The following is a 12,320-nucleotide window of genomic DNA, read 5'->3' on the forward strand; positions in this document are numbered from 1 at the left end:
GCACTCCTTGTAGCAGGCGGGACCAGCTCCTGACTTGGAAGTGAACTGGCCTTTCTGCTTTCTTTTGTGGCCAATCCACCCATGTGCCTCCTGAGAAAAGAAGGCAAGTTCTTGCTGCCTTCACTTTCCAGTTCTGCTTTATCTTTATCTTTGCATCACACGCTGCAGCTTACAGACAGACGCAACAGGCGAGAGTTCCAGTAAACTGGCGGGATCATATTTCCCAGATTGAGTCACTGCTGAGAACCTTTGTTTATGAACGGGAAGCAGTCAGTGAAAATGTCTGTTCGTAGTAACCAGCCAGGCGGGGAGGAAACTGGGCCACTTTCTAGGGTAGGAGAAGGGCTGTACAACCCAGGGTATGGTAAATTGGAGGTCTGGAGTTTTACCTCCAATACTTTGTCTTTGTGGTATGTACTTGGGAATTCTGTGCTGTTAAAAATCTCGAGTTGCTGAAGCCTGGAGAAATAATCCTTAGTTAAGATTTTTTCTGGAAGAAAGTTCAGATTGGTGGTGACTATTCCTACCTATTAAGTGTCTCTGCTGATATATACAGCTGTGGCTAGGCCGGTTAGTTTTTTGGATGGTGCTGTAGATACACAAAAGTAGCCTGTCGGCATATACTCTTGGCCGAGATGGCTGTAAGAGTTTTACATCCTCTAGTCTGCCATTGGTATCTTTAATCTCCTACTTCACCATCAAGAGCAGTGTCACAATCAAGAATTCGCAAATCAGTCTCGTAAAAGTTCTTGAGTGCGGGCAAACTGGAAATAGTGGCCTATTATCTGCCCTCTTCAGAATCCTGAGAAACCACTTGCGTTCACTATTGTATATCTTCTTGTAATGCAGCATGGGAGAGAAACCATAGAGAAGGAAATAAGTAGATCAATATTTATGGAATATAATAGTCATCCTCAAGATTTTTTTTTTTTTTTTTTTTTTTTTTTGAGTGAGCCTGGGCTCAAGCGCAGGCACTCTGATTCAGGTTACAGACATTTTTTTATATATATATTTGACAGAAAGAGTTAGAGAGAGAGAGACAGAGAGAAAGGTCTTCCTTCCATTGGTTCACCCCACAAATGGCCGCTACGGCCGGAGCTACACCAATCCGAAGCCAGGAGCCAAGTGCTTCTTCCCGGTCTCCCATGCGGGTGCAGGGGCCCAAACACCCGGGCCATCCTCCACTGCCCTCCCGGGCCACAGCAGAGAGCTGGACTGGAAGAGGGGCAACCGGGACTAGAACCTGGCGCCCTTGTGGAATGCCGGCGCCACAGGCGGAGGATTAACCAAATGAGCATGGTACCAGCCCCATTTTTAGATTTATTTATTTGAAAGGCAGAGCTACAGAGAGGCAGAGTCAGAGAGAGAGAGAGGTCTTCCATCCGCTGGTTCACTCCCCTAGATGTCTGTAATGGCCAGAGCTGTGCTGATACGAAGCCAAGAGCCAGGAGCCTCTTCCAGGTCTCCTACGAGGGTGCAGGGGCCCAAGGACCTGGGGCATCTTCCCAGGCCATAACAGAACTGTATCAGAAGTGGAGCAGCCGGGGCTGGCGCTGCGGCTCAATAGGCTAATCCTCCTCCTTGCAGTGCCGGCATACCGGGTTCTAGTCCCGGTTGGGGTGCCGGATTCTGTCCCGGTTGCCCCTCTTCCAGGCCAGCTCTCTGCTGTGGCCAGGGAAGGCAGTGGAGGATGGCCCAAGTGCTTGGGCCCTGCACCCCATGGGAGACCAGGAGAAGCACCTGGCTCCTGCCTTCGGATCAGTGCAGTGCGCCAGCTGCAGCGCACCGGCCGCAGCGGCCATTGGAGGGTGAACCAACGGTAAAGGAAGACCTTTCTCTCTGTCTCTCTCACTATCCACTCTGCCTGTCAAAAAAAAAAAAAAAAGAAAAAAAAAAGAAAAGAAAAGAAAAAGAAGTGGAGCAACCGGGACTCAAACCGGCCCACATAATGGATGCCGGCACTGCAGTTGGCAGCCCTACCTATTATGCCACAGTGCTTGCGCCCGCAGGATGTATTTTAAAAACACATCTGCTTGGTGTCATTTTACTTTATTTAGTGAGGATTATGACTGAAAAGCAGGGCCTTGTAAATCAAAGAGATCTTTTTACTTGTTGTTTTATGAATCCTTTAAATTTCAAGTATACCCTCAATTGTTTTTCTATCCTCCCATAGTTCTTAGTTTGGTTTATATTCATCTAGACATCTAGGATATGATTCATGGTCCATCCAGTTTTGTTTAAAAATATTTGGGCAGCGTCTGCTGAAAAAAATATTAAGCCGGATATAGCTTTTTAGAGAGTAATATAATCACCTGGGCATAATATAAAGAATGAAATCTATGAAAGAAAAACATAACCAGATGTAGTTTAGACTGTGAATGCTAGAAACTAATATTTGGATGAAGGAGGCTCTCAGAGGAATAGAGTTTAAATTTTTTTAAAAAAATTAATGGAAATACATGATTATAAGAAGGAATAACTTGGGGTGGGCATTTGGGGCAGCAGTTACCATGCTGCCTGGGGGACTAGCATTGTGGCACAGCAGGTTAAGCGACACTGGCATCCCATATGGGTGCTAGGTAGTGTCCTGGCTGCTCCACTTCCAACTCAGCTCCATGCTGACGTGCCTGGGAAAGCAGTGGAAGATGGCCCACATGTTTGGGCTGTTGCCATCCATGTGGGAAACCTGGGTGGAGTGCCCAGCTCCTGGCACGTGATCTTTTGTGGAATGACCCAGGGGATGGGAGATTTCTGTCTGTCTCTTTCTCTCTTCTTCTGTATATATAACTCTGCCTTTCAAATAAATAAATCTTTTTAACAAGATGCTGCTTGGCACGCCTGCATATCAGAGTGCTTCTGTTCACGTCCCAGCTCACTTCCAGCTTCATTTTCCTTCTCATGTGCACCATAGAAGGCAACAGGCAATGGCTCAAGTGGTTGGGTCTTTGCCACCCATGTGGGAGACCCATATTGAGTTCCTGGCTCCCATCTTCAGCCTGGCCTAGCTCTGCACGTTGTGGGGATTTTGAGGCTAAACCAGCAGATGGGAGCTCTGTTTACTTTTAATAAATAAAAACAGGAAGCACAGATCTGTTTTTATTTCCCTACTTTATTAGTATGAGGCAAAAAGTTAATAGGAAATTCCCATTACCTTTTATTTATTAGATTGATTTATTTATTTGAAAGGTAGAGGGACAGAGACACACAATTAGAGATCTTTCACCTGCAGGTTCACTCCCCAAATGCCCACAATAGCTGGGTCTGGACCAGGCTGAAACCAGCAGCCAGGAGCTTCAACCAGGTTGCCCAAGTATCTGGGCCATCTTCCAACACTTTTCCAGGAGTCTTGTGGATCAGAAGTCAAGCAGCCAGGACTCAAACCGATGCTCTGATATGGGACAGATGCATTGCAAGTGAGGGCTTAACCCACTGTGCCACAATCCCCACTCTTCACATTATCCTTTTTTTTTTTTTAAGATATTTTTATCCCCCAGAAACCTTTTATTTAAGGAATACAAGCTTCATGCATTTCATAAGTACAACTTTAGGAACATAGCGATTCTTCCCATCCCTCTTTCTCCTCCCTCTCCTATTCTCATTCTTATTGTTTGCTAACATCTATTTTCAATTAACTTTATACAGATATGATTATACTAAGTAAAAAGTTCAACAAATAGTATGGAAAAAAACTGTTCCTCAACAGTCAAGACAAAGGCTGTTCAAAGTCATTGCATCTCAAAGTGTCAATTTCATTTCTATAGATTACTTTTAGTTACAGAGAGGCAGAGGCAGAGAGAGAGAAGGGACCTCCATTCGCGGGTTCACTCTCCAAATGACAACAAAGGCCAGAACTGGGCTGACCTGGAGCCAGGAGTCATGTGGGTGCAGACACCCAAGGACTCAGGCCATCCTCTGCTGCTTTCCCAGGCCATAGCAGAGAGCTGGATCGGAAGTGGAGGAGCTGGGACTTGAACCAGCACTCATGTGGGATGTCAGCATTGTAAGCGGCAGCCCCTTCGCATTATCTTTTTTTTTTTTTTTTTAAGATTTATTATGTATTACTTAAAAGTCAGAGGTACACAGAGAGAAGAGAGGCAGAGAGAGAGAGAGGTCTTCCATCTGCTGGTTCACTCCCCAGATGGCTGCAAAGGCTGAAGCTACACTGATCCAAAGCCAGGAGCCAGGAGCTTCCTCCGGATCACCCACACAGGCGCAAAGGGCCCAAAGACTTGGGCCATCTTCTACTGCTTTCCCAGGCCATAGCAGAGAGCTAGAGGAAGAGGAGCAGCCAGGACTCGAACCAGTGCCCATATGGGATGCTGGGACTACAGGCGGCAGCTTCTACCTGCTACACCTCAGCGCCAGCCCCCACATTATCTTTTAAAATTCTAGTTTTCCATGAACCTTTTGGATCCCCCTTGTATATACAACTTATTTTTTTAACCATCTAGAAGGAAATCTCACATCAGCATCCAATGATTCTCGGGGCAAATTAGAGTGTGGGAGAGGGGAGGGAGGATGGGGAGTTGAGAGGGAAGAGCCTCATTTACACAGGTGAGTGTGTAAAAGACACCATTTTAATTTTCACTTCGGAGTCTTAAGTTTACCGAAGAGCTTTAATGTAGTCAGGTATTGTGTTATCTTTTTCTTCTTGGCTTTTTTTGGATCATCTGAGCTTGATAAATGCCTCTTTGGTCAAGCTATTAAACTTGGCTTGCAAAAGACATGTTTAGTATGAATTCTGTGTCCAAGCCCATTCTTCCTTAGCCCGATACAAAGCTGTTTGTTTTAAAGTGGTGTGAGTTAATTGTCCAACTTTAGATTTCCCATAAAACGTGTAACAGATTACCCAGATGGCAAATGATACATCCATTTTAAACATGAATATTTCCGTTAGCTAAGCCAGATGGTGATTTAATAAGAATTGTCCAGCATTTATGTTTCTTATTAAATTGCCGCCTTTTGTCTAAGCAAAGTAAGCAGCATAATTTGGAACACACTCAGGAAACACTAAAGGACAACAACAACAAAAGTCAGGCACTCGGTGGCAGACAGCATCCATTTGTTCCATATGCCATGGAGGCGCACAGCCAGTGTTTGTGCTGACCTTGGGAGACTTCCTCAACGTGAGATTAATGCTGCACAAGCCATCCCCCTGCCTCCCTCTCCCTCCCCAGACCCTTCCTATCGGGGTTTAGCACTGTGTCCTTCCTCGTTGGGGGGACCTGCAGGGGGATGGGCGGCCTGGGATTTGTATGCAGAAGAGCAGTTTTAGTTCTGCCTCACGCACTTCCCTCCCCTCTGTCCGGTGATCTCATTTGTTATGGGCTCCACCCGAACTATGATTTCCTCGTAGATGTTGTGGGACTTTTGCAGAGAGATGGTCATTTCAGGAGTAAATCATGTGCCCAGTCACAGGGTTCCTTACAGGAAATGATTGCTGCCTGTTGGGTTGTCCATGGCCGGGACTGTGGGCCTCCCAGCACAGGCTGGGGTAACACACTTCTGCTGTTCTTTTCAACACAAACCTTCAGATGTTCCACCCAGTGGCAGGCCTCTGCAGGTCTTTTCCTCTGAAGCATATGTGAAAATCCAAGTAACAGGATGACACATGAAGGCCATGACCAGAAACCACCTGTTGCTGCGTCCTACATTTGTAGAGCAGGAGTCCAAAGGGGTTGCTTAGAACTCAGCTTTTTCTTTCAAGCTGTTGTTTCCTTTTTTTCTTTTTTTTTTTTTTGACAGGCAGAGTGGACAGTGAGAGAGACTGAGAGAAAGGTCTTCCTTTGCCGTTGGTTCACCCTGCAATGACTCCCGCGGCCGGCGCACCGTGCTGATCCGAAGGCAGGAGCCAGGTGCTTCTCCTGGTGTCCCATGGGGTGCAGGGCCCAAGCACTTGGGCCATCCTCCACTGCACTCCCTGGCCACAGCAGAGGGCTGGCCTGGAAGAGGGGCAACCGGGACAGAATCCGGTGCCCCGACCGGGACTAGAACCCGGTGTGCCGGCGCCGCAAGGCGGAGCATTAGCCTAGTGAGCCGCGGAGCCGGCCAAGCTGTTGTTTTCTTTTAAGGAACTCTCATAGCAATAAAAACATTGGACAAATACAAAGTCGAAACTGCAGAGGCAGATCTCTCAGCCCACTGTGAAACCTGTTTTGGTCTTGTTATGATTACATTGAACGCTGCCTGCCTGCTTGTGCACAGTGAGTTGCTGTCGCTTGCTGGACCTGGTAGCACTCCTGGTGGAGACAGCAAGCAGGGGCCCTGGAAACCTCTCATCTCGAAGGGCCCAGTGTTGTTTCAGGTCCGGTGACGAGAATAGCACACTTCAAGTTGCGGAGGACCCACTGAGGTGCCCCACTCTGATCATATAATGGGTAAATAAGTCCTATTGACTTGGAGGTGTGCATTGAAGGGTGGTCAGGAACTGAGTGTCAATTCAATGGATGTATACGTCTGTACAGAAAAACATATGTGAAAGTGTAAATATACGAGGGTAACACTGCCATTGCCACCCCAGCCACACCAATGGAAAAACAAAACCACCCACAGCATTCATCAAAATTACATCTTCAGATTGCTGGGGTTTTTTTATGATTTATTTATGGTGCTGGCGCCTTGGCGCAGTGGGTTAATCTTCCGCCTGTGGCACCAGCATCCCATATGAGCACTGATTCTAGTCCCGGCTGCTCCTCTTCCAATCCAGGTCTCTGCTGTGGCCTGGGAAAGCAGTAGAAGATGGCCCAAGTCCTTGGGCCCCTGCACCCACATGGGAGACCTGGAAGAAACACCTGGCTCCTGGCTTCGGATCGGCACAGAAGGAAGACCTTTCCCTCTGTCTCTCCCTCTCACTATCTGTAACTCTACCTCTCAAATAAATAAATAAAATCTTTAAAAATATACTTATTTATTTGTTTGAAAGGCAGAGTTACAGAGAGGCAAAAGTAGAGAGAGGGAGGGAGGGAGGGAGGGAGGGAGGGAGGGAGGGAGGGAGGGAGGTCTTCCATCTGATGGTTAAATACCCAGATGGCCTCAACAGCCAGAACTGTGCTGATCCGAAGCCAGGAGCTTCTTCCGTGTCTCCCATGCGGTACAGAGGCCTAAGGACTTGGGCCATCTTCTACTACTTTCCCAGGCCATAGCATAGAGCTTGATCAGAAGTGGAGCAGCCAGGACTTGAACCAGCGCTCATATGGGATGCTGGCACTGCAGGCAGAGATTTACCTGCTACACCACAGCACCAGCCCCCAGATTGCTTCTTAGTAATCCATTATGTCCATCCTATAGTTGGGACACCTGCAAAGACTTAAACTGAGCATTAAATACACCACTATGGAAACACTGAAATAAATACTATATAGTTGAAATATTCACAAAATTGAAAACTGGGATGTAAAGGGTTTAAGAACCTCATAAATAATTGAGAATCTAAAACCTAAATCCTTTTTAAAAAAATTCAGAACACATTTTACATGTGCCCGGTGTCCTGCCCTGAGGAAGAACCAAGCACCCTCATTGCTTCAATGTAGCTATCCACAGTTCTGGAAAATGTTAGCCTGTTGTGTTTGGAATAGCCCCAGTGTTATGCTCCCGCTAGTTGGGTCCGCAGCTTCCTAATAAGCCTTGGCGTGGAGTTTGGTCTTACCTCCAACAGGTAATAGAGCATGTGGCTGTCAACATGCATAACAGCATTTGTTATCTGTTACACTTTTATGGAGAGATCTCTTTGACATGTCTCAACATCTGTATGCTAGGATAGGATGGAATAATTATGCCAAATGTGTGGCAGAAGTCACCTGAAGCCTTCAGACATTATCATCTGGCAGGAAGGGAAAGAGGAAAAAAAGATTTCTATCAACTCTTGATGTGATTGCCACTGATAGCTATAGTGGGGAGGTTCTCCCTCAGTTCATGAGGGCTGGTTATTGGGATACTGGGAAAGTCAGATCTGTGAGCAGATGTTTCCAACATAAATTTCTTGAGTTCTACTTCTGTTCTTGTATGAAAAAGCACTGTATTCGTGTGTGTGTGTTGTTGGTGGTTGTTTGTTTTGAAAGGCAGAGTGACAGAGAGAGGAAGAGAGAGAGAGAAATCCTTTATCCACTGGCTCAGTCCCTAAAAGCAGGCAACAACAATGTCTAGGCCAGGTCAAAGCCAGGAGCCAGGAACTCCCATGCTGGTCTCCCATGCGAATGGCTGTTGCAGGCATTTAGAGAGTGAAGCAGCAGATGGAAAAATCTTTTTCCCTATGTAAGTCTTTCAAATAAATTTAAAAAATCCTTTTTTAAAATGGGAACAGTTTTTAAAAGACAGAAGTTATTCTCTTGTTTACTGGGGAACCCCTGAGGTAGCTATATATGAATGGCTGAATGCTGTATGATTGGTATTTTGTTGCTCCTGGCCAGGAAACCAATCCAGGTGACAGGCTTACTCCAACCTTCAGTAAGCTAGCCACTTCTTACCACCAAGATGTCAAGGTGAAGTATATATTCTACAAAGGGTTTTATATCTTGTCAATAGCTAGATTTTCTAAGTTTGTATTTCTAGTGTAGGCCAGTGGCTAAAATCATGAACCTCTGAGTAAAGCTGCCTGGGAGTAAATCCTGTTCAGGCACTAAGAGTTCTTTCTAAACCTCAGTATGAGCCATGAAATAGGGTTATTCTGTCTCTATAAGGTTGTTTTGAGGTTTTGTCTATATATGCAGTGCTTGGAGTATAGGAAGCCCTTGGTAGATGTTGGCTCAAAAGGAATTAAGTATACCCTAGCCAGTCCTAGACAGCTACGGGTAGTGTTTTCACTATACCTTCTGTGTGGGCTTCATACCCACATATTGTTCAAGGCTAAAATGATGATGAACCCTATGAACAGGATTCATAGCATTTAGAATTCCAGCACCAAACTTTCATTACTCCAGGGAGAAGAGGCTGGTGCCGTGCACCCAGCTCTGCTTGCTCCTCTTTTGTTGAGTAAAAATAGCCCAGCTGCTCACTGAAGCGACAGCCATGTTATTTGTCCTTGGGAGGCTGAAAGTAGTAAAGCTCTTGACCTCTACCAGGCAATCTGGTGCTGCCAACCATGAGCTAAACTGAAGTGCAGTTTAACGTAAGTGCGCACTGAATCCGCTGACCATGGGGCTCCAGCTTATACTCTGTTTTGATTTCCTTTTCCAGTTTCAATTTCATTTTATTATATTTTTTAATAAATTAATTAATTTGAAAGTTAGAGAGAGGGAAAGAGAGAGATCTTCCATCCACTGGTGCACTCCTCAGATGGCTGCAGTGGCAGGGCTGGGCCAGGCCAAAGACAGGAGCCAACAGCCAGGAGGCAGGAGCTTCATTGTGGGTGACAGGGACCCAAAGACTTGAGCCATCTTCCACTGCAGATCCCAGCCACTAGCAGAGCTGGTTGGGAAGTGGAGCAGCCGTGACTCAAACTGGCACCCATATGGGATGCCAGTGTTGCAGGCAGTAGCTTTACCCACTATATACAACATTAAATACACTAGCCCCTCATTTTATTATTTTCAGTATAGATTACTAAATGGAAACTGACCTAAATTTTGTACATGTTACAGATTAGGAAAAATGCTTTTTGACACATTTGTGGTTAGGAAAATCTGGATGTGGTTATGGTTCCTAGGCCTAACTTGCTCATATAAATTGCCTCCCATGTCTTTTACTAAACTAAAATTCCCTCTTTGTAAGAATCTCCCTGTATCATAAACTTAGTATCATCAGCCCTTCCTTCCCCAGGTGTTGTTTTTTTTTTTTTTTAAAGAGGGTTTTTTAGAATTTCTCAAGGAGCCCTGGTGGATACTCAGTACCCCTTTCCAGTGTTTTGGTAGCCCTTCTGTTTGCCATCTTATTTGTGCCTCAGGAACAAAAACTAGGTCAAAAGGAAACTTTTAATAAGTGAGCCACAGAGAAGAGTAGCAAGAATGGTGCAGAGAAGATAATCAGTCCAGTGTGGGGGATGCCGAAGAGTTTTCATAGTTCATGATTGCTGGATTCTCTCTCTCTCTCCCCCGTCTCTCTCTCTCCCACACACACACATCTTGTAAACTGGGTATTTGCTGAGCAGCTTTCAAGAAGACTCCATGTATTCAGTCATGTTTTCTAAACCCTGTTTCTCATAATAAGCCAGTGACTTGGAGTGGTTGCTTTAGTTTCTATATTCTGTAAAACAAGTATGAGATTCTTTGAATTCAAACACATTAATAGGCAACATTTGTAACTGCCCTTTAGTGATCTCCGCCATCTGCCAGAGCACATTGTGATTACAATGGATGACTGTATGTTTGCAGGTTGTTTTTAATGAGCAATTTCTTCGAATGAAATGAACAGTGCTCTTCTACAACACTGCATCTGTGTGCTTATTCAGAGTTCATTTGTAATCTCCCCCACCATCAACAATGGCAGAACGTGGATTTATTTAGGTGGACCATCTTAACCATGATCTCTCTCCTTTTTTGTTTTAAACATAGGACATGGATTTGATTGACATACTTTGGAGGCAAGATATAGATCTTGGGGTAAGTCGAGACGTATTTGACTTCAGTCAGCGACAGAAGGAGTATGAGCTGGAAAAACAGAAACAACTTGAAAAGGAAAGACAAGAACAACTCCAAAAGGAGCAAGAGAAAGCCTTTTTCGCTCAGTTACAACTAGATGAAGAGACAGGTGAAATCCTCCCAATTCAGCCAGCCCAACACATCCAGTCAGAAACCAGTGGATCTGCCAACTACTCCCAGGTACAGAGTACTCAGGTCTTGGGAAAGTCTATGGCAAGGCTTAAGGAAATATTGACCAAGGAATTAAAGTATTCTTCAGTTCATTTTGGCTTTTACTGTGTCTGTCTTCATAACCCTGTCAGCCTCCCGAAGAGTGCAGTACCTGACACACTTCCCTTACAGGGTTATTACATGAAAAGAACTTTGTAAATGATAGAAATGTCCTGTTAGGACCAAACAGATGGAACAGAACTAGGTGGCAGGGATTACTTACGGTCCTGTGGCTGCTCTAAAACCATACATTAACTGATGATCCACACAACTAAATGGATTAAGTGTCATATCCACATTTTATCTACTGAAGAGCAGTGAAGCTGAAAAAGGCAAAATAGTTTGCCGAGACCACTCATGAAATCAGGGTAGCTAAGATTTGATCCTAGGTAATCTGGTTCAAGTCTGTGTACCAAAGTGATTTTTAAAGTAAAAGTTACTTAACTACATTATAAACATTCTGTGAACATCAGTTACGAACCTGAAATCATCATTATTGAGCTTGACAATGGAACATTTAACGATGTTTTTCTTCCTTTTGGTCCAGGTTGCCCACATTCCCAAACCAGATGCTCTGTACTTTGATGACTGCATGCAGCTTTTGGCAGAGACATTCCCATTTGTAGATGACAATGAGGTATACAAATTTGGATAATAGCAGAACTCCCTAACTACACCGAACATAACCTGTATAAATCCTTTATTGTGTTTCCATTTAAAAGAAAATTTAAAATATTAGGAAATTTCTAATCAAGGAAATATGCTGTCAGGTAAACCTCAGCAGATAGGTATTAAAAAAAAATCATACAATACAAAACCAAAAACCTTTACTTCTGTATATCCAGTAATATCAGTCAGCACAACTATGGAGCAACTTATTTGCTATAAATATTTATAAATTTTTTGGGTGAGTGAAGAGCAAGCTGGGGAATAAACAAGACTTGTTCAGTTTGCAATTTCCGTAAGTCTGTTGTGTTTGAAGTATTGCACTAGATATTAGATAGGTCCAAATTAAATCCTAACGCAGTTCTTACCCATTTTGATGTTTACCTTCAAATGCATAGGATTAAAAAAAGCCAGAAAAGAATAAATTTGGTGTCAGTTGGGTAGGAAAAAATACTTGTTCTGTAGAAATAGGGGTCATAACTGGTCAGTGAGTGGAGAAATATAAGGTGTTGTGATAGTGCCTTGGAGCTTACTCATCTCCCATTGATGGCAGACTCATGGAGATAAATACCTTGTCAATTTTAGGTTTCTTCAGCTACGTTTCAGTCACTTGTTCCTGATACTCCCAGCCACGTCGAGAGCCCAGTCTTCACTGCACCTAATCAGGCTCAGACACCTGAAACTTCTTTTGTTCAGGTAGCTGTTGCTGATTTAAACAATATGGAACAGAACATTGAGCAAATTTGGGAGGAATTATTATCCATTCCAGAATTACAGGTAACTGAGATCTAACGTAGTACTGGACATGCTATTTTATATTCAACACCTTTGCATTAGTCATCATGATAATTTGTAATTTACATGTCACCTACT

General features: G+C 44.3%; 1 protein-coding gene across 25 annotated transcripts in view; it reads left to right on the forward strand.

The window, feature by feature from the left end:
• Positions 1-12,320, forward strand: part of NFE2L2 (NFE2 like bZIP transcription factor 2) — a 186,040-nt gene that overhangs the window by 171,708 nt on the left and 2,012 nt on the right. For 20 of the 25 annotated variants that reach the window (XM_051849400.2, XM_051849401.2, XM_051849403.2 and 17 more), the window contains 3 exons: positions 10,485-10,751; positions 11,329-11,418; positions 12,033-12,224. In XM_051849400.2, the coding sequence (XP_051705360.2) occupies positions 10,485-10,751; positions 11,329-11,418; positions 12,033-12,224 (549 nt within the window). The remainder of the gene's footprint in view (positions 1-10,484; positions 10,752-11,328; positions 11,419-12,032; positions 12,225-12,320) is intronic. The other 5 variants (XM_051849399.2, XM_070070626.1, XM_070070643.1 and 2 more) reach the window with 1 other exon arrangement.

This window comes from Oryctolagus cuniculus, chromosome 3 (assembly GCF_964237555.1).
Source record: "Oryctolagus cuniculus chromosome 3, mOryCun1.1, whole genome shotgun sequence".
In the NCBI taxonomy this organism is placed as follows: domain Eukaryota; kingdom Metazoa; phylum Chordata; class Mammalia; order Lagomorpha; family Leporidae; genus Oryctolagus; species Oryctolagus cuniculus.